Source organism: Budorcas taxicolor, chromosome 3, assembly GCF_023091745.1.
Source record: "Budorcas taxicolor isolate Tak-1 chromosome 3, Takin1.1, whole genome shotgun sequence".
In the NCBI taxonomy this organism is placed as follows: Eukaryota; Metazoa; Chordata; class Mammalia; order Artiodactyla; family Bovidae; genus Budorcas; species Budorcas taxicolor.
In genome coordinates, this window is record NC_068912.1 from 104949598 (window position 1) to 104971235 (window position 21638).

Sequence of the window (21638 nt, forward strand, 5' to 3'; positions counted from 1 at the left end):
AGGACTTGAAGGACAGCTCAAGGTGAACAGCCGATAGGTAGGTGTGGGTGTGTTTTCAGGAGAGGGGTTCCTGGCTTGGGGTGGGTGACGCAAAGACCAGTGGGAAAGTGTCAATAGGGAATCAGCCCCGACTTTGGGTGGGCGATTAGTCACGCGAGAGCCCTACCAATGATACTGAGGATTCGGAGACGCCCCCCCTCTCGCATCTACCAGTCTACTTCCCAGACCAGCGCGTCCCACCTCATTCCTCCCCATTCCCACCCAGCCGGGAACCCAGCATCCACCCCGCGGGCTTTCCGTCTTTGGGAGGAGGCAGAGCGGGCCTCTGGGGGTTGGGCAGGAATAGCAGGGTGCTCCAGCGCCTCCCTACCACTTCCCTCAGCGGTCAGCTTCTGCGGGCTGTCTCTAGCTGGGTTGGGGCTGCCTCCTGGATCCGCCCCGTGGAGCAGAAATGGGAGTGGGGACCCCGGGATCAGGATGGGAAGACAGAGGCCCCTGGCGGGGTGCGGGGCAGGGCACCTGGGGCGCGCGGCAGGCGGCCCTCAGCCTGGCACCCAGCTCTGGTTGGGGGGCGGGGCTCCGGCCAGGCCGGGCGGCGGCGGCGGCAGGGCCGAGTCGAAGTTGAAGTCCATTTCGTCGCTGTCCATGAAGTCGTTGAGGATGATGGACTCGACGTCGCACTCGAGGCTCCCGCTGAACATGTCGAGGTCCAGGTCGGCCGGGAAGCGGTCGGGCGCGGCACCCAGCGGCCCGGCGGCGGCGGCCGCGTACGGCCCGGGCAGCGCGTCTAGCAGGAGGCCGCCGGGGGGGCCCCCGAAGACGGCCGCGTGTCCCGGCGGCGCCAGACCCGTCGCGCCCGCCTCGCCGGGCAGCGTCATAAGGCTGATGGGGTGGACTAAGGCACTGCGCGAGGGCGCCGGCGGCGCGTACGGGGCCACCCCTTTGCCAGGGTAGGTGCCGGCGGCGCCCGCCAGGGCCAGCTCCCCGGGTGCACCAAGCACGGGGCCGGGCCTGGGCGCGGGTGGCGGCGGCGGCAACAGCGCGGGCAGCGCCCCGGGGCGGTAGGGCGCGGCGGCCGGCGGGAAGCTGGCCTGCTTGTTCTCCTGGATGGTTTGCATGGGCAGGCGGCGCAGAGCGCCCAGTGCCGGCGGCCCGAAGCCCCCGCCCCCGCCGTAGGCACCGCCCTTGCAGCCGCCGAAGTAGGCGGGCGTCCCGGCGCGGGCCCGCGGCCCGTACGCGTCCTGCGAGCCGTCCAGCAGCCCCTCGGGCAGCCCTGCACTGCCGCCGCCGCCGCCGCCGCCGCCGCCGTGCAGGCCCAGCGGGCCCCCCAGCTCAGCCAGGCGGGGCAGCTCCCCCGGGCAGCGTGCACCCAGCGCGGGCGATAGCGCGCTCGCCGGGCTCGGGTACATAAGCGGCGACGACGGCGCCAGGGCCTCCAGGGCCTCGTCGTCTTCCAGTTCAGCTGCCTCCCCGAGCAGGGGTCTCCCACTGCCGCGGAAGTCGGCCCACGCCTCGTAGTCGTCGCTGGCGTGCGAGGCTGGGCTCGTGGCCCACTTGGCCGCGGCAGGCATGGGCCCTGGGGCTGGCGCGCCCGGGGGGCTGTCGTCTGGGCTTCGCTCGGGTGCCTGCAGCTGCTTCTTCTTGCTCGCCTTGCCCTTGATGCGCAGGAATTTGGCCCCGTTGTCCATGGACACGGCCCTGCGCCGCGGGGTCTTGCCCGTCTTTCCGCCCTCGGGGTTCAGCATCCACCAGGAGCTCTTGCCTGTGCCCTCGTTCTGCACGCGGATGAAGCGGGTGTGCAGAGACAGGTTGTGCCGGATGGAGTTCTGTGGCCAGAGACAAGGACAGGGGTGGGGGAGTGGCAGTGAGGGGATGAGTGATGGGAAGAGGAGTGGGAGGAAATCGAGGAGAGGAGAGAGAAGGCGAGAAGAAACGCCAAAAAGCAGAAGGGGAGGAAAGAGGGAAGATGAAAGGGTAGAGCGGGGAAGAAGGGGGAACAGGTGTAAGTACCAGGTAGGACAAACTCAGAATATCCATCCCCCACCCCAGAACCGCCCTACCCTCCCTGCTCCCGCCGGCACAGGCACTGTCTGTAGGATGGGGCCGGAGCTTTGGGTCTAGTCTTGCCAGGGAGGCTACTCTTGAGGAGCCGCCTGCAGCAGGGGAGCAAGACCCCCCTCCGCACTCAGCCAAGCTCCACCCGGGGCTAGCCAGGCTGCTAGGGGCCCCCAACAGATTATGTAAGGGCTCATGCCGCTGCGGCTCATTTGTCCGCCCCCCCCCCCCCACCCCACCAGCCTGGCGTGGCGCCAGGAGCCCGAAAACCCAGGGCTCCAGAAATCAATCTCGCGGTGACTGATTAAGCCCTGTTTAGAACTAATTGCTCTTTCGTGTGTGGGGAGAATAAATTACCTGCTTTAATTTCGTGTCTTTAAAATGCAACTGCAGGTAGAGAAGACTGTTAACCCTTTGCTGGGAGGGTCTGGCCAGGATAAGCAGAATCGGCTGGGGGTCCCCAAGGTGGGCAGAGGCCTACATTTTCTCCCAACTTCTTGGAGCTTCTGCGAACTCCACAGAGGCCTCCCATCCCAGTAAGCCCCTCAAAGCACATCCATCAGCCGTGGAGACCTCAAACCCCACAGCTGCTCAGTACCCACCTTCAGGTCAGCCCAGTTCCTTTCCCTCTCCACCCACCTCATGCAAAGTAGCTTTGCCCTCAACCCCCTTCCTGGTGGAAACTGCACAAAATCCCCACAAAGCAGGTGACATCATGCCCATTTACAGACAAGAAGACTGAGGCTCAGAGAGATGAAGTGGCTTGCCTGAGGCCACAAAGCTCTCCTGCTGTCTCTGGTCCTTCCTCAGGCCTCACCTTAGCCACACCTACACATATCCTCTTGTAAATTTCTGTTGGGCTCCATATCACTGCCTGCTTTTGCCAGGGTTGGGCTGGGGACAGAGGGAGGCAGGGGAGTCCACAGCTCCACTGACCTGGCTCCTCACAGAGAACGTGGAGGACTAGAACTTCTGCAAAGCCCACCCTGCCCCACCTCTGGGGCCTCCCTGCTGGTGGCCTGGACTTCCTGGCTCTGGCACTGTTGTGGAAATAGCAGGGGTTTGGGTATCTGAAAGGCTGGGCAGGATGCCTGGCTCTTTTCAGCCACCTAGCTATGTGACCATGGCTGTTGACTCAATCTCTAGGAGCGCATGCCTCAGTGAGCTGCTCTGAAAAAAATGGGCAACATACAGTAACCACCTCGGAAGGCTGTTAGATCATTACCTGAGATAATGTGCATGCTAAGTGTTTGGTGTTCATAAATGTTGGTTAAATCCCTTACTCTGGCCAGAAGACCTCACTTCTTAGATCACTCCACAGACTTACTCCTTCTCTACAATCCTTAATATCAGGCCCTGAGTGTACCTGTGCTGGGCACAAACAACCCTGGGGAGCTGGCATTACCCCATCTCCTGTACCAGGGAATGGAGGCCCAGAGGCATGATGTAACTTGCCCATGGTCCCACAGGCAGCAATGCCAGGTACCACTCCAGGTCTGCCCAGCATACGGACCTGCTCTCATCCCCTCAGCCCCAGAACCTCTGATCTGTGCAGGCTCTCCCTGCTGCCTCCTTCCCACTGATTGCAGAAGGAGGGGTCCTCTCTGCTGAGGTGCCCCTCACCCCCAGCACCAGGCACGTGCCTGACTTCTTCAGGACCCCAGGTTCCTTATCTCTGGCACTTTCTGGTCTTGGGAGACAATGGCTGGGGCCCCAAGGCACCTCCCTGCATTGCCCTGCCTGGCTCCTCCTGGTGCCCTGAGAGGAGGGGAGACGGACCCCCAGAGAGTGGTGCTCCCTGGAGTAGAAACCCCTTTTCCCGCTCCCGGCCCTGCACCTGGCTCCCCAGCCCCTCCCCCACACCTGTGCTCAGGGGCCTCTGAGGCCTCAGTTCTCAACCCCTGTGGGACTAACTGCCTAGCCAGAGGCTCCACCTCGCAGCCCCTCCAGCTGGAGGTCAGTCAAGCCACGCCTCTTTATCCATGTCACTATGTGCCAGCCCGGTTCTGAGTGCTAGAGGGTGGGAGGAGAAGGAAGGACGTCACCAAGTAGGGCACCTCCTGAGTACCTGCCAGGTCAGCCCTGGTATTGGGAGTATTTTGTCTCATTCTCAGTACGTTATGATCGTTCTGTCAGTGTTCATACAACTCAGGGACTGTGAGCCCTATCTCAAGATGTGCTAGGGAAATGGCAACCCACTCCAGTATTCCTGCCTGGAGAATCTCATGGACAGAGGAGCCTGGCAGGCTACAGTCCATGGGGTCACAAAGAGTCGGACACGACTTGACGACTAAACCACCAACTGTGTCAAGGTGAGGTGACTGCGAGAGGTTATGTAAGCTGTCAAGATCACACAGTTTTAAGTGCCAGAGCCAGGCACTGATTTCAGGTTAGACTCACTCTGAGTCTAAAGGACCTCACATTCCACCATGGAAGAGAGAACAAGTCAGAGAATTTCCAAAGAATCTTAGGAAACCAGTCCTCCATTTCTTCTCAAACTTTCCATGATGTAATCAACCCTAGAAGCTGGTAGCATGGGAAGCCAGGGGCATGTTAAAAGGTCAAAATTCTCTAAGAGTCTTGCATTTCCTTTTTAGAATTCAATGGAATCTTGGCTTGTACTCCACGAGACTTCCAAAATTTTCTGAATATCAATAAAAATGTTTTAGATCACCGTCAAAAACACACGTTCCAGGCCTATGAAGGTCTCTATCCTTCCCCACTCTGTTCCTTGCCCAGCCAGGTACCCCTAAGCCCAAGCCTGAAACCACAGCTGGTTGTGCCCAGAGAGAAAAAAGGACTTGCCCTGCGTCACCCAGGACCTGGTGGCAGAGCTGGGATTTGAGCCCAGGCCTCCTGACCTGCAGCTTGGGGTGCCTCCGTGTCCTCCAGCAAGCCTGACCTGGGGCCACTTCCTCTTCCTCTCTGAGCCAGTTTCCTTCCCCAGAAATTGATGAGATGGGCCACTGCACTCTAGGCACCTTTGGAGTTGACAACGAAAAGTTCTTGGAATTGTTCAATCCAGGGGTTTTCAAACTTTTTAAAGTAGTGGAACTCTTTTAGTAAATGGAATCTAACATAAAACATGAGTGTTCCACACTCAAGCCAGTGGGGCTGGGGTGAGTGTAACCTGGAACCTTTTCTGCTCAGCACCCTCCATTGGCACTTTCACAAAAAATGGCCCTTGGCAAGGAATTCTGTAGGCCACCTGGATGGGGTTGAAGCTTAGTAAGGTGCCATTCTTTGCCCAAGATCACCCAGGGAGGTGGCCCAGAGCTAGGTGAAGACTTAGGCCTTGGTTTGCTGAGCAGGGCTCTTCACCAGGTGTGCACCAGGCTGTGCCCCAGGAGGCCAGGCCAGGCCCTGCAGCTCATTCTGGCTCCTCAGGGCCCAGCCACCTGGTACCCATCAGAGCTCCCAGCCAAGATCCTGTGGCAAGCACTGATCACATCTCACCCACAAGGCCTCCTGGGAGGCCAGAGGCCATGGAGGAGATGAGGGAGGGAGGGCAAGGAGACGCCTCTGCCAGGTAGCAGTAACCAGGGTTCCCTCTCAGAGTTGCCTAGCAACCCACCACCACAGCCAAGGCCCCGGCATGCCCAGGCTCCCCTGGTGCCCAAGCTGGGCTTCTGGGGCCTCACACCTCCATGCGGGCCTGGCGCAGTTTCCAGGATGGGACCTCCCTGACTTGGTGCCTCAGAGAGACCATTGGGGGTGGGGGCAGAGGGAAGGGACTAGGGGTTACATCCCAGCACCGCCTACTGTCCCACAGAACCTGGGTGAGAGGCCAGCCTCCGGGGCCTCAGTCAGCAGGGCGAGGAGGCTGGTACAGGACAAAGAGCAGGGCTCTGGTGTTGGATCCAGATTCCAGTCTTGGCTCTGACACCCACAAACAATCGAGCGGCACGCTTTGAACCTCCACTTCCTCAAACAGGCTACCTGCCTCCACCCTTGTTTCCCTCTAGCCTTCCACCAGGCAGCAGCTGGAGGGATGCTATAAATAACCTGGGTCATGGTCCAGTCCTGCCCAGAACACTCGGATGCCCCCATCTCACTCAGAGTAGAGAACAAAGGCCTTTCCATAGCCCACAAGCCCCTCTGTGACCTCCTAGGGTCCTCTCCGGACACTCCTGCATGATCCCTCCCATTCTTCAAACCTTCCGGGAACCTGCCAGGTACCATCCCACCTTGCCCAGATACCCACCGTCTGTCTCTCAGCTCCATCAAGTCTCTGTTCAGACGTCACCTATAGAATGAGACCTATCCTGCCCGCTCTTAACAGATGTTCCTCTGCCTTGCCATTTCTTGGCTCCCTAACCCTGCTCTGAGTTTTTCTAAAACAATTAGCGCTTTCTAAAGTACCGTATAATTTCTTTATATTATGTTCATTAATTTGTTATCTGGCTTCCCTTATATTAGAATCTAAGTTCCATGAAGCATTTCTGTCCCTTTCTTTTTCTTACCAGACCCCATGTGCTTGGTATATGCCAGGCATTTCATAAATGTTTGTTGAGTGAATGAATGAGAGACAGCAAAGGAGGGTAACGTAGTCTTGCAGGGAGAATTAATGAGATTGGCAGAGCGGCTTGCACAGAATAGGGGCCACTCCAAACTGAGAGAACACAGGACAGAATGGCAGGCAAGCAGGGGGTAGAGAAAGGCAGGAGCATCCTGGGCCACAGAGGGAAGCGCAGAGAGGAGGAAGGGCTTTGGTGAGAAGCAAAGTAGGGCTCTCAGCATGAACAAGGCAGCTGCGCACCCTGGCCCCGTACCCTGCTCACTCCTGCCGCCCGAACAGATCTGGGTAACCCAGGGCTTGCTGCAGCCAAGGTCTCTCGCAGCCTGGACCATCTGAGCCAGAAGATGCTTCAGGAGCCCCCAGGGGAACAGAATAACCTCGTCCTTGCTGATGGTGCCTCCTCCGTGGACAGGGTCTGAGCTGTTTGGTGGCGGCAGCTCATCCATCCAACAGGACACCCTCATCTATTCCCAGGACACCCTTCGCCCACAAGCAGTAATGCATTCATCTGACAACACAACCCCATTTATCCAGCACACCAGTCCCATTTATCCAGCAAGTACAACCTCATTTGCTAACAGCACTCCATTCACCTGACGGGCCCCCTCATTTATCCAGCAGGACACCCTCATTTATCCTCCAAGTCGGAGGCTCTCCTTCCTCCTGTGGTGTGGCTGTGTTCTCTGATGGTGCAACCCGCCTGATCCAGCAGGACGTCATCTCTCCTACAAGTACACTTCATCCCCTGATAGTACAACCTCATTTATCTAATAATGCAGCCTCACCTTGCCTCCAAGTACCACCTCATTCCTTGACAGTACAACCTCGTTTATCTTCCAGCTCAACCTCATTTCTCCTCCCAGCACAGCTTCATTCCCTGATAGCTCAACCTCATCCAATCTCACTTTTCCAGCCAGAGCCTAGCAGATCTCAGGGCTAGGGAGTGGGGGGAGAAGAGGAGGGGTTTGGAGCAAGAAGAAGGGTCCCACCATTTGCTGTCCCCAGCCTATAGAGGGCTGCCTGGCACTATGACTGTATCCAATCTTCCCAGGCCCCTGGACTTTGAGTTCTAGGTTGCATGGTCCAGCCAGTGCTCCACCATTGCCCCCCACCTCCTGTTTGGTCCCCTTGATGGCTAAAGAGAACCCACAGGATGGACTTTTTTCCCCCCAGCTCTCCAGCAAGGAAAAAACTCCACCTGATTCGATTTGTAGCATTTGCTGGTTTCTGTGGTATGGATATTCCCATCGTAGCCAATTTTAAGCTGGCAGCATGATGTCACTGAGCGCAGAACTGGGAAGAAGTTCTCCCTGATCAGCTCTCACGAGCCAGTGCAAGCCCACTCTCGCACACCACTGGCACACACTCACATACCAAGGCGGGAGAAGGGCACCACCTACCACATGCCAGATGTAAGCTAGGTTCTTTAGATGTGTTTCTTCTGTGAATTCTAAAAACCATCCAAACCGTGGGTTCAGTTCAGTTCAGTTGCTCAGTTGTGTCCGACTCTGTGACCCCATGAATTGCAGCATGCCAGGCCTCCCTGTCCATCACCAACTCCCAGAGTTCACTCAGACTCATATCCATCGAGTCGGTGATGCCATCCAGCCATCTCATCCCTTGTCATACCCTTCTCCTCCTGCCCCCAATCCCTCCCAGCATCAGGGTCTTTTCCAATGAGTCAACCCTTCGCATGAGGTAGCCAAAGTACTGGAGTTTCAGCTTTAGCATCAGTCCTTCCAAAGAATACCCAGGACTGATCTCCTTTAGAATGGACCGGTTGGATCTCCTTGCAGTCCAAGGGACTCTCAAGAGTCTTCTCTGACACCACTGTGGGTAGGTAATGCTATTTTATGAAGTGGGGGTGGAGAGGGGAACTAAGGCTCAAGTAGGTTAAATGACTCCTGAGACCACAAAGCTGGGAAGTGATGGAGCTAGGTCTGGGTCTCAGGGCTGTTGTATTCCAAAGCCAAGGTTCTTCTCACTCACATCCGTAATGAGGTGGGGAACGCTGCCCTGCTGCCCATCTCAGTGGCCATCCCTGCCTTGATTCTCAAGCCCAAGCTTCCTGGCTTTCATCAGAGACAGGAGACGCAAGTGTTATGCTGCCCACCCATAACAAGCCCTGTGCTACCCCCTGGCCTCTAGTACCGAGGGGATTCTAGGACTCTCCCAGTTCAGTCCTGGATCTTGTGTCCATCCATCCAACCTAAAACCAGGTATGGTTGCCTCTCCAGGTTCCATTGCTGTCCAAGATTCTGCCTGGCCCCGCTCTCAGGAAGCTGGCTCCACCTACCCAATGGGGATGTGACCCAGCTCCTCCCTTTGGTGCCTCCCAGAACCGAGATCACCTGTGGGGCTGCATGAGTGCTCTGATTCCCTCTGTGACTCCTATTTCCTCTCTCCCTCCTTCCTTCCCTCCCTTCCTGCATGAAGAAGTACTGAGGGCTAGAGTTGGAATCCCAACCTCATCCATGTGACCTTTGAGCATCTCCTGTAAAAGACAGTAACTATCCCAACATCCATGGGAAAGGGAGTGGGGCCAGGAACTGCACGACATCCCACATCTTATGGAGTCCCTGTCTCAGGCCCAGGAGCAACTCTTGTACCATCCTAAATCCCCCACCCACCTCTGGCCCAGGAACACACCTGACTCAGAGACAGACACAAAACTAGGGGTGGGGAAGCTAGGTGAGGAGGAGGGTCGCTTGCTCTGCTGCCTGGAGTACTCAGTCCAGACAGACTTCCTGGGAGAAGGAGTGACCTAGATGACCTCAGAGCCCTGAGGCCACATGCAAACCCGTGGTACTAGGGTCTGCAGGAAAGGAGGGGTGGAAGGGCAGGCAGGAGCATCAGAGCCACAGGTGTTGACAGGTGAATGGCTTGGAGTCATTAGTGGAACAGAAGTGGGCAGCCAGGGGCCAGGAGGAACCAAATAGCAAAAGCAAGGCAGGAGGTCAAGAGACAGGCCCTGGCATCCCCCAGCCCTGCCACCCCAGAGACAATAGAGCCCACACACTCAGCCTGGACAGCAAACAAGCCAACAGCAGAAGTCCTAGCTCACCCCTACTCAAAGACCCATGGCTCCTCATCCCCCAGGGCTTGGGTCCAACTCCAGACTGACAATCAAGGGCCTCTGATGCTCTCCAGCCTCGTCACCTCCATTGCTTACACCCATCTGGAACTCCAGCCACCCTGGATATCTCACATTTCCTGCCTTCGCACACTGTTCCCTGTGGCCTTCTCTTTCTCTCTGTGCAACTGGGTCCTCCTCTACAAGGCGAGCTTTGTGGTGTCTTTCCCCTCTGCAAGCCCCAAAGATAACTATTCCCTCCCCATTTCTACTGCAAAAATCTACCTGTGCACTAGAGTGTAATTGTGGATGAGTCTGCCTCCCAACTTGAACTTTGTGGGCAATCCTTGGCTTACGGTAAGTCAACACATAGGTTGGAACTTTCAGCGGCCATGAACCACTCAGGCCTGGCACCTTTGCCATTTCTGTTCCACCAAACCTCAGGCTGAAGTTCCAGGTATTGGCTCCTCCTCCTCCTCCTCCTCCTCCTCCTGGTTTTTCCTCCAGTTCCTGGTGCCTCTGCCACCTCCCTACTCTCTGCTGACTCCTCCGGAGACTTCAACAAGTGGAGAAGGAAAGACACTACGATTTGCTGAGCATTCACACACATGCTGCACTCAGCAGTTTAAGTCTTACTGAGTATCTGTAACAAACCTCTGAGTTGGTTTATTATTCTGATTTTACAGAGGAGAAACTGAGGCTTCAGGGAACAACTGACCCACTTACCAGGGGTAAGTGTTGCGGCAGGAATTCACACCAAGGTCTGTGCTCTTCCGCCTACCCTGAGACACCTCTAGGCGAGCCTAGGCCAGACAGAAACTCTCCTGGGGAAAGGGCACCAGGAACTGCCACGCTGGCTCAGCAACCCCTGCACAGATCTCCTCTCTCTTCCAGGATTAAAGGGGATCCCCAATTGCCAAGGCATTCAGGCCCCTCCAAGCCCCTCCTCATTCTGATCCCCTCCCTCACTCTGCTGGCAGCACCTCCCACACCCCTGCCCCAGGCCTTGGGAGCAGCTGCAGTGACCTCACCCAGCCCTGCCCTGGCCCGGCTCTGGGGAGGGCTCAGCAGCTGTGCCCCAGCCCTGCAGGCTGGCTGGGGGGCGGGGGGTGGAAAGGAAGAGTGGGCATGGTGCCAAGAGAACCATCTGCTCTCCCAGGGGCATGGCCACCCGCACAGACACTGGCCTTACCCCCAGGGTCTGCCCTTGGCCCTCTGTCCCCATACCAAGGGGCTCCAGGAGGCCCACGCAGCCCACCCAGACTGGGGCACCAGCCCTCATCTGCCGTCTGTCTTCTCCCGGAGCCTGAGAGGTCCTTGCAGGGCACGTTGGAGCACGAATGTCCACTGAAAAATGAACAAATGCTCGGGGTAAGTTCTCGGGGGCAGAGGCCAGAGGCCAGGGCTGGGTGTGCTGAGCACTGCCCGCCCAGCCCCAGTCTTGCCAAGCCAAGAGCAGGCAATCCCCTGGGGGATGGGGGCCTCCATCCCCTCACATCTGCTCAGCTGGCAGGTGCCGCTGGCAGAGGGCAAGCCCCTTCCCCCACAGCCCCAGCTCAGGTTACAAAAGGAGGCAAGGCCAGCTGAGGACAGGGGGAGGGGACAGGAGGGGTGGAGGAGGCCTCACAGCTTCCCAGAGTGTTGGGGGAGGGGAGCTCAGATTCCTAGATGGGACTCAGAGCCAGAGAGGGAAGGACCATGCCCAAGGTCACACAGCCTGCCAGTGGGCAAAGAGGAGCCAGCATCTAGGGGCAAGCAGTGCTGAGTTCAAGGGTGACCTTGGGTAAATCACTGCCCTCATTTGTGAAAACACGGCCTGAAACCTGCCTGCTTGCCCTCAAGGCCTCAGGGAAAGCTCTGTAGGCTAGAGAGCAGCATATGGAACCTCCTGATTCCCTCACACCCCAGGGACAGAAACGGAGGGACTAGAAGAAGAAGTCTTGCCCCCACCCCCGACACATTTACAAGTCAGTGTCTCTCAGGGATCAGGGCCCAGGACCCCCACCCTACACAGGGCACGGACAGTTATCTCCTTTCCTTTGCCAGAGCGATGAGCAACTAACAGTATTTGCTCAGATTTCACTGGGGACTTTACATGTAACTCTCCTCAGATGTAATTCTCACAGCAAAGCTTGGACATATCTTATTATTATCCCATTTTGCAGAAGGAAACTGAGGCTTGGATGCTCAAGGCTACACAGAGGGTGGGTGGCAAAACTAGGACTGCTCCTCCCTGCTTGCCTCGAGACTCTTACCCGCACCACTGTCTTACCTCTGAGATCCTCAAGGCACCAAAGCATGCTGCCTGGCACGTCAGGCCTGGGATCTTGGGAGTCTTGGGGCCTCTACTCTTTCTCAGATTCATCTTCTATCCTGAATCCCAGTATGAGGCCCACAGTGGGCCTCTGAGCCAGTCTCTTCCCCTGCCCCAACCCTCCATACTATCCTTTCTGCCCATGTCATCCCTCATCCCCCACAGCTTGGAGTGCCAACTTCTTGGTGTGGCATTCAAGGCCACTCACCAGCCGGCCTCTGCTTGCTTCTCCAGCCTCAAGTCCTGCTGGGCTCTGGCTAACATAGCCAGACCCTGTGAGGCTCCCAAAAAATCCTGAGGGTTTAACTTTTTTGCCTCATTCTCTTCCCTCACCTCCAAATACCCACAGCGTATTATCTGTCCCTCCATCATGACCCTGGGTCATTTTTATCCTCATCTTATTTCCCCAGCTGGACCTGCAGGCATTTCAAGGGCAGGGAGCCAGTCTGGTTCCTCTGAGCAGCGCTGCACAGTGGGTGCCCAGTGGGTGTAGGCCTGGATTAAAGTGAGTGGAGGAAGCAGCCATCAGCCCCAGGACCTGCAGATGGAGAGGGGGCCGATGTCAGCTCCCTCCCTCTGGGAGCTCTGGGTTGCAGAAAGGGAGTCAGGATCCCAGAGCCAACCCCCAGGCTGGAAGCCTCAGGGCCAAACTCCAAGGGAAATCAGAGAGACAATGTCGCTGGTGGAGGCCAGCCTGCACTAGCCTGGACGGAGCACTGGGTTAGAGAGGAATGGCCCAGGGGAGTTTCTTTTCTGTCACTGCCAGTGGGATACTATGAGAGCCTACTTTGTGTCTCTCAGCCTCACTTTCCTCATTTGCAAACTGGGGACAGTAGCAGTACCAGCTTCACAGTTTGCTGTGAAAATTAAATGGGAGCACGCCTGTCACGGCACGTGGTGGTTGCATCTCCAGTTGGAAGAGTTCTATGTGTGGCTGAAGCAAAGGTCAGAAGACGAGAGGGGCGAGTGATGTGGCTGGAGAGGTTGACTGGGGCCAGGAGGTCAAGACCTGGCGTGGCTAAGGCCCCAGGACTGGTCCCTGTAAGAACAGCACACATGGTCTCACCTCCCCCACCAGACAGGGAACTAGCAGAGAGCAGGGACCGCGACTTTCCAGTTCCTCACGGGCCAGCGCCAAAGAGGCCTGCCGAGGATTCGTGCCGAGGATTCCTGCCGATGACCGTTCCCCTCCCTCCTGCAGCCAAACGCTCTGTGGCAGAGCACAGGAGACACGGAGGGCAGGGCGGGGCGGATGAATGGATTCTTGGGGGTGGAGGCGTGGGAGTGGTTTCAGTCCCTTGAAGCTGACTGCATGGGGCTCAACTCCCTGGAGGACCCAGAAAGAGTGAGGAAGAGAGGTGTGGGCTCAATCTGAGCAGCCTGCTTGGAGGAGAAGGTGGTCCACCCTAGGAACAGAAGACAGGAGGGACAAGCAGGAGTCAGGGAAGATACCATCTAAGGCATCAGTTCAGAATCTGACCTGTCACCAGACAGACCTGTTAAAATACAGATTTCAAAGCTCACCCACTGACAGTCTGATACAGAGGGTCTCAGACAAGGGCTGCAGACTGTACTACCTAAAAGCTTCTAGGTGACTCAGATCATCAGCCAGCTCTGCCAACAACTAAGGACTTAAGGCAGGATTCTCAGAAAGACACACTGGGTTTCCGAATCACCTAGTAGGTAGGTTTTTGTTCAAACTACCCAAGCACCTGCCTAGTTTCTGAGGGGTGTCCCCAGGGATCAGCCCCTGAGAGTGGCTGAGAAATGAAACTCCCCTGAGCCCCACGCAGCAGTCTTGGCGAGCAGGTGACAACGGCAGTGGTCTGGGTTGACAACTCCAGCGTCAGGTATAAAGATGGCAGCGCGAGGGCAGTGTGGGATCAGAGGCAGCAGGGAAAATGGGAGCGAGGGCAGGGCCTGGACAAGGCCAGCAGAGGGCCCAGGGGCCCGAACAGAGCAGTTTGGGCTTGGTTGGCTCCCAAGGGAACTGAGCAACTCTGGAGAGTTCTGGAGTGAGCATGAGTGAGCCTTGGGGCAGGAGGACTAGTTGGGATGTGGGCTGACACTGCACTGGCATTGGGAGATGGTGACACATGGTAGCAACAGACAGGTCTGCATCTAAACCCAGTCTCAGCCTCGTTTCAGCTATGCTGCCTTGGCAAGAGACTTGCCCTGGAAGAGACTTCGTCTTTTCCTCAATTTCCTCAGCTGCAAAATGGGGCTATTATCACATACCTGGCAGGACCCAGGGAGGATGAAATGGGAAGATTTATGTGAAGTGCCCAAATGACTGCCTAGCACCCAGGAGTTAATTCTCTTAATTCTTGTTCCCCTTCCCACAAGAGGCATCCCTCTTAGAGACCAGAAAGGTTTCCCTGCAAAGATGGAGGCCCTGGGGGGGGAGGGTGTGGGAGGCCCCTCCCGCACAAGCCACCTGGCCCCCCTCCCACCTCCACATATGGGTTGAGGGGTGGGGAGAGGCAGCAAACAGCCAAACCCTCCCAAACAGGAGTTGGTTTCCATGGTAACCAGGGTGCCAGGAGGAAGGGGGGCATTCCAGATCCAGCTGTCCCCCCTAAGCAGCCTACCCGGGCCCCAGAGTCTCCACTGATGCCCACCTAACACCCTGGACCCCCATCTGCCTGCTCTGGGGGGACAGCTGGGACTGCCACGAGCACTCCCTTCACTGTGCTCAGAGTATGTCTGCCACCTGGGTACCGCCAGGGGCAGGGTAGGCAGCCCCAAACAGGAGTCCCCAGTTCGAGTGCATTCACACTGCTACTCACCTGCTTCCACCCATGAGAAGCCCCATCAGTACTCTGTGCCCCCAGGCCCAACTAACCCATCACGGCTCTTAGAACCAGAGGGTTTATCCAGTTACAGCCCCCCAAAGGGCCAGAGACAGGGTGAGTTAAGGCCCTTTGACTATGGATGAGAACACAGAGGACCAGAACGGGAGAGAGCTTTGCTCCAGTTCAACACACTCGAGATGAAGGTCCCCTACAGGGGCTCTCCCCACCCCTCACCCACTCCCAACTCCATAGTTCCAACAGACCCTGAAGGGCTGAACTAGGACACCTGGAGCAATGCTCCAGAGAGATGGGCCATGGCCAGAGAGAAGGAAGAAAGGCCTAACCACCCAAAGGTCTGTCTGGCAACAGAATGGGCAGTGCTGGAGGCTGCAAGCTCCCAGCACCTAGCAGTGTGTGAGAAAGGGAGTAATCTAGGAAGGAGGCTTGACAGCAGGTAATGGGCTCCATGACTCCCCAGTTCTCCTGGAGACAGAAGTCAGACTTGGATGTGAAAGGAGTAGTGAACCTGTTTCTTGGGGACCCATCCACAAGATGGTAGGCAGGCTACAGGCTCAGATAGGGAAGGGGTGCTGAAGAGTCAGCTGCGAGGTAAGGGAGACAGTGGTGGAGGGGCTCTCCCTGCTACAGCCATACCCTAGAAGCCCTCACCCACACGCGAAGCCCGCGACCATACCTGCACTCCTCACAAGACACAGAGGGGCTTCCAAAGCTCTTTGGACCCCATTTAGCAGCCACCACCAGCTCCACTCAAAGAGAAGAGAAGGTGGGCTGCTAGAAACAAGCTTGCCCCCTTTCCAAATCCCTCCTGACCCCAGCCCTAATGGCACAGGAGGAAACACGTGAGTTTGGGGTGTATAAGGGGGTTCAGTTCCCAGGTATGCCAGTTCTTAGGGAGGTGATCCTAAGACAAGTCACTTCTCCACCTGGGAAAGTGGGATGCTAACACTAGCCTGGACCTGTGGTTGCTTGCTCCCCAGCCCTCTGAGCCCTTCCCCTTCCCTAGCAGAGCCCCTCCACTCCACTCAGTCCTGAAGCTGGGTCCTCAGGGCCTGCAGACAGGGGAGCCCCAACCCGCAGAAAGTGGGGGCCGGTGGGGGGGACGCTGAACTTTCGAACCTCTACACCCCGCTCCCCGCGCCGTTCATTACCTTAACAGGAGTTAAAAATAACCGTCTCATCTCTTTAAATTAGTCTGTCTGCAATTACCGCCTGGCACGGCGCTGCCCGCCATCGTCCCGCTGGAGCGGCGCCAGGTGGCAGGCGGGGGCCCTCACCCTGTCTGTCGGTCTGTCTGCCTGCCTCCAGGTCCGCCCCTCCTTCTCCCCGCAGAGGTGCAGCTATCCCAGGGGCCTCCTGGCGGCCCTGCCGCTCGAGCTCCCCAAGTTGCTGGGGAGGGGGGGCCCGGGGGGCCACGCACACGGCTGGCAGAAGTGAGGGGGCCTTCGTGGAGCAGAGGACTGGGAGGGGATGGTGGGGGGCGGGGCGCGGTAGCGGGGGAGGGGCGCCGGGAGGCCCGGGAAGCCGGAAGGGCCCGCCGCGCGCCAGCGCTCGTGGGTGGGTGTGAGCAGGTGGCCGTGGGAGTCTGCCGGGCGTGCCAGCAACTGTGCCAGGAGCGGCTGGCACGGGCTTGTGCCCAGGAGGCGGGCAGCTGCCAGCCCCCCGCTCGTGCAGCGCGGGGGGTGAGGACACCCCCCAACCCGGGCTCACACCGCCTCCTCCCACACCCCCACCAGCCCTCAGGGCTGGGGATCCCCGGAGGACAAAGAAGGAGGAGGGAGCCCCGCTGGAACGGGCTGCGGGGAGGAGAGAAGGGGAGCCCTGCAAGCAAAAAACTGCTCAGCCGGGCTGTCGCAGGACCCTCCTCCTGGCTTCAGGGAGCAGCCCCTCCCTTCTAGACCCCACCCCACCTAGGACCTACTGGCCGGCCTGGGTGGGATCCGGGTTGGGGTGAGGGGGGCACCACCCCTCCTGACCCCACCCCACAACAGCCAAGGTGCTCCAGGCACTGAGGGAGAAGGGAAGTCCCCCTCCACTGGGCGCCTCCCTGACCCGTCCTGGGGACAGGAATGGGAGGCACCCAGGCCTGGCCTGAAAGCTCCCAGGGGAGCTGGCAGCCAGGAAACACAAAAGCAGGCAGAGCAACTCCAGGGGTGGAAGTGGAAGGAGCTCCAGGATCCAGAGCAGCCTGGAAGGCTTCCTGGAGGAGTCCAGCACTAGGGAAGGAGGGGCTAGAGTATCAGAGGAAGTGGGAGACCCTCCTTGGATGGTAAGGGACAGGGAGGCCTGCTGGCACGCTACAGTCCATGGGGGTAGCAAAGAGTCGACATGACTTAGCGACTGAACAACAAAAACAACCTGGATGTGGGATAGCCACATTTCCGGACCCGGACCTGGAGACCCTATGCCCTGATGGCAACTCTTCCAGCCTCTCCGGCACCAAGCCCAGTCTCTCTTTGGGCTTCAGCCTGCTGTTGATCTTGCCTCCTCCAATTCCTCTCTGCAACACCTCTGAACTGTCATCCCACATCCCTGGTTGGGCCACAGGGCAAAGGTCAAGCCCTTCCTGATCTGGCCCGCTCGGCCTTTCCCATGACACAGTCCTGCCACCTCCAGAAGCCCTTAGTTCCAGCCTGGCATGCCCAACAGTCTCCCAAACCCAGTGTATGAATACCACCTCCCTGTCTTTGCATACGCAGTCAATATCCCTTGGAAGTCTTTCCCCCCAATTCTACCCGCCCTCCCCACCCAGTGAAGAAAGACCAGATCAAGTGCCATCTTCTCTGGGAGGGCTTGCCTGGCTCCCCAGCGGATCTCCCCGCTTTCACCACACCCCTGCCCCCAGCCCTGTCTCCCCCAGTCCCCACTCCCCAGCCCTTCCTGCCTGTAAAACACAGGGCTTGGGTAACCCTGATGCATCCTGAAGGTAGGTCCAATGCCTCCCCCACTGGTCCCCCCACTCTATCTATCACAGGGTTCAGTACACCCCAGGGGCTGAAGGGCAACCCTTATGTGGGGGAGGGGAGGGAGGAAGGAACAATGGGTCCCTGGCCCCAACCCTGGCACCTGAGGTGTCCCACAGGCTCTGTAACCAGAGGGTGGCGGGGAGTTGGGAATGGCCCCTCCACCCAGCCCCTGGAGGGACAGACTGGGAATGGGGGAACAGGTGGTGGGAGCGGCGGGAATGAGAGGGGAAGGAGGCTCCCTGGGGAGCTGGATGCGGGTGGGATAGGAGGAGGACAGCCATTGAGGGGATGAGATGGGAAAGGCCAGAGGTCTCTCTGAACAGCCCTCCGCTGCTGCGGGGGTCTCTGCCAGGGTCTAGGTGAGGAGCCTGAGGACCCCTCACCAATGCCCCAGCCCAGGGCAAGCCTTCCTGAGCCCGGGCACAGGGAGAAGCGGCGTGTCCCCAGCAGTGTGGTGCAGAGGAAACGGCATCCAACGGGCAGGCGGGAGGCCTGGGCCATCATCCAGGGCCTGCCACTCACTGATGACCTGAGGAGAGCCCCATTCCCTGCTAGGGCCTCCATCTCACAGTCTGCAAAAGGAGCTGATGGGACTCTATTATCTCCAAGTACCTTCCCAATCCCATTCTCAGATTAGATCCATCCCTGTTTGAAAGCTGCCAGTGTCCCCCTCCCACAACCAGGGCAAGCAGGACACTATTCCAGAGGCTCTGGGTCCCTGGAGGGAGACACACCTAGATTGGAATCCAGCCTTCCCATCTCCTGACTGTGACCTTGTGCAGTTTGCTTCTCCAGTTTGTGCCTCAGGGCCCAGTTCTGTAAGTAGTGACAGTAAAACCCACCTCAGGCAGTGCAGAGGGCATTAAAGGTGACACCTGGCACAGATGCCTGAAGCTGCCTGGCAGAGGGCTTGGCCCTGAGACCCTCAGTGCTCTGCAGTTTTTTCCCGGCTTCAAGCCTCATGTTCCCTCTTGCCATCTTCCCCATCATCCCTAATCTTTCAACTCCAACTGGAGCTCTGCCTCCTGTAGGAAGCCCTCCTGGCTTGCTCTGACTCACAGTATCCTCCCTGGTCTCAGCACCCTCTGCACCATCCACTCACTTCTTTACTCTTTTACCAGATATGCACTGGTAGCTCCTGGTGCCAGGCTCTATGCTTGGTGTCATGGGCACAGAGATTGATCTAACTACTGCCACTGTTTTCCAAAGAGGGTGGGGAAGGGAAATGAGACAGGACACAAAAGACTAAGACTTATGACAGGTAGGGAGAGGACCAGAGATGAGGGAGTCCTGCGCTAGCTAAAAGGGGTTAGGGAAGGCTTCCTGGAAGAGGTGTCTGAACTCTGCTCTTGACGACAGGGACTATCCACAAAGAGAAGCGAAGGGTGGGACAGTGCAGGGGAGGGAGGTGGGAGCAAAGTACAGGACCCACTTAGGAGGAACAAGTGTTCTGCTGGGGGCTGAGCCCAAGGGGGACCAGCTAAAGGATGGAGAGGAAGACTCAGGCCTGCCACTCCAGCCTGCATCCCCACCCAGCAGTGGCCAGAGAGACAGAGGAGCTGCCAGCATAAAGCCTGAGAGCCGTGGGCTCCCAGGTCAACTCCCAGGTCAGCACAGCTGCTGGGCATCTCGCGCTGTTCCTGTCCACAAGCCTCCCCTCCTCCACCGGCACACCTACTTCCCCTGACCCTGCCTACCACCACCAGCCACAGCCCCTTGCCTCCATTTAGGGATGTCTCCCTCATAGAGACCCCCTCTTCCACAGGGAGCCTGGCAGCTTACAGGCCCTAGGCATGGCCTGACCACTCCCACCCCCCAGCCTCCTCTCCTCCAAAGGCATCGACGGTCCCCATTCCCCAACAAGTTAGCCAGGGTAGGGTCGGGAGGCCACAATCCAGTCAAGACCCTGTCCTCTCCCAAGATGGCTCTCCCCTTTCCAGTGGTTGGTACTGAGACCTCCCTGGGGTGCCCCTCCCCCTTCCCCCACCCCAAATGCATCTGGGCTCAGAAAATCAGGGAAGTGGGAGACAGACAGCCTGGGGTGGGCACAGACAGATCCCCAGGTCTCAACACCCTGCCCTCACACCAGCAGGGGTCATCACCAGCCCACCATGCTGATCCAGCCAAGGGGGGGACAGCAGCTGCCCCATGGAGAACTCAGATCACCTGACCAGTTCCCCACCTCAGACTGGCTGGTGCCCTAGGGTGAACTCCTGGCACTACAGAAAGAACTGTGGGCCTAGGGTCGCATTCCTCACCCTGAAGCCAGCTTCAGGGAGGGCAGCGGGAAAGATTTGGGAGGAAAGCAGCCACTGGCCCGAAGTCATTATTTCAGCTCTTTAAGGAGGGTGCCCTGGTGGAGAGGGTAGACCAAGGGTAACACAAAGCAAACTCGGGCGGGTAGCAGAGGGGTCCCCACCGTCTGAGGCCTGAGAGTAGGTTCTTCTGCTATGCCCGCAAGGGTGGGGTGAGGGTATCCCTCAGAGGTGCCTCAAAGTGGCAGTCGCTTGTCACCCCACCAGACCTCCCACCCTGCATCCAGAGTATGCACACAGCTGCTCCCAGCACGCCCCCGCCTGTCGGCCAGCCGGCCCCACGCCCTGGGCACACACTCTGACCCCTGGGGATGCCCCAGGGTTTCCCTCCAGACCGCCCACCGGGTGCCCGGGGACATCTAGCAGCCCTTGGACGCCCCAGCCAACGGCTCTAGCACCCCTCCCCAGCCGGACGCCCCCACCTTCCAGCCGGCCGAGCTGTTGCTGTCGCCTTTATCCTTGAAGTAGGGCACGTAACGGACCATCCAGTCGTAGATCTGCGAGAGCGTGAGCCGCTTGTCCGGGGCGCTCTCGATGGCTTTGGTGATGAGGTCGGCGTAGGACAGGTTCCCCCACGCGTTCCGCCGGGAGCTCTTCGCTTTCCGCAGCGGTCCGACCTCCGCGCCCAGCGGCGGCGCTGGGGCCATCGGCGGGGCCGTGGCCCGGCGCTCCGGCCCGCAGTCCTCGGCGCCCTCGGCCACCCCCGAACCCAGCGCTCCGTCCTCGTCGCCGACCAAGTCGGGCTGCGGCAGGGGCCAGGTACACGAGCGCGGCCGGCTCTGCGGCGCGAAGTCCGGGTCCACGTCCACCTGATGCGCTCGCAGCTTCGCAGCCATGGTCCCGCCCGGCTCGGGCGAGGAGGGGAGGGGGGCTCCGCGGAGGGTGGGCGGGCGGCTCCGGGATCTGCGCGCCCCGGGGAGGCCCGCGGGAGGGGTCCCTGGCGGCGCCGGCTCAACCGCGGGGCGCCATGGGCCAGGTCGCGGAGACAGGGGGCTGGACGCGCTGGGAAGCCCGAAGGGAGGAAAAGAGGAGGGCAGTGAGAGAGCGGCGGCCGCGGAGCCCAACGGGCACACACCTCGCCCAGCCCCGCTTCTAGCACCTGCCGCCTGCTTGTGCCTGCAGCCACCACCGCCACCGTCGCTGCCGCTGCTCCCCCGGCGCCGACCCCGCACGCGGGCCCCGCTCTCCCGGGACGAAGCCGGACTGCACCATGCCGGAGCCCGAGCCCGTGCCGGAGCCCGCGCCGCCGCCGCCGCCCCGTGAATGCCGCCGCCGCTCCGGCTCCAGCGCCAGCTCCCGCGCCTGCCGCGCTCAGCGCCGGCTGCACCTCGGACGGGCGGGGGACGGGGAGGGGGGCGGGCCCGGCGCGGGAGAGGGCGGGGCGTGCCCGCCCGCGGCCGCGGAATCCTCTGGCGGGCCGGGTGCCCCGCCTGCGGGCTGGAGGCGGAGGCGCGGGGCTCCCGGCCGGGGGCGACCCCGCCGCAGCCCCTGCATGCAACAGCGCCGCCTACGGAGCGGGGAGGACGAGGCGGGCGCGACCCCGCCCCCTGCTTTGCTCTAGGGGAGGGGGCGCGGGGGCGGGG

General features: G+C 59.2%; 1 protein-coding gene across 1 annotated transcript; it reads right to left on the reverse strand.

Annotated features, from left to right (window-relative positions):
* Window positions 1-289: 289 nt before the first annotated feature.
* FOXO6 (forkhead box O6) lies at window positions 290-20891 on the reverse strand. The gene is made up of 2 exons (XM_052638018.1): window positions 20478-20891; window positions 290-1826 (listed from the first exon to the last, which is right to left on the reverse strand). Exons 1-2 carry the CDS (start codon window positions 20889-20891, stop codon window positions 543-545), a joined length of 1698 nt encoding a protein of 565 aa, XP_052493978.1. The 3' UTR covers window positions 290-542.
* Window positions 20892-21638: the final 747 nt, after the last annotated feature.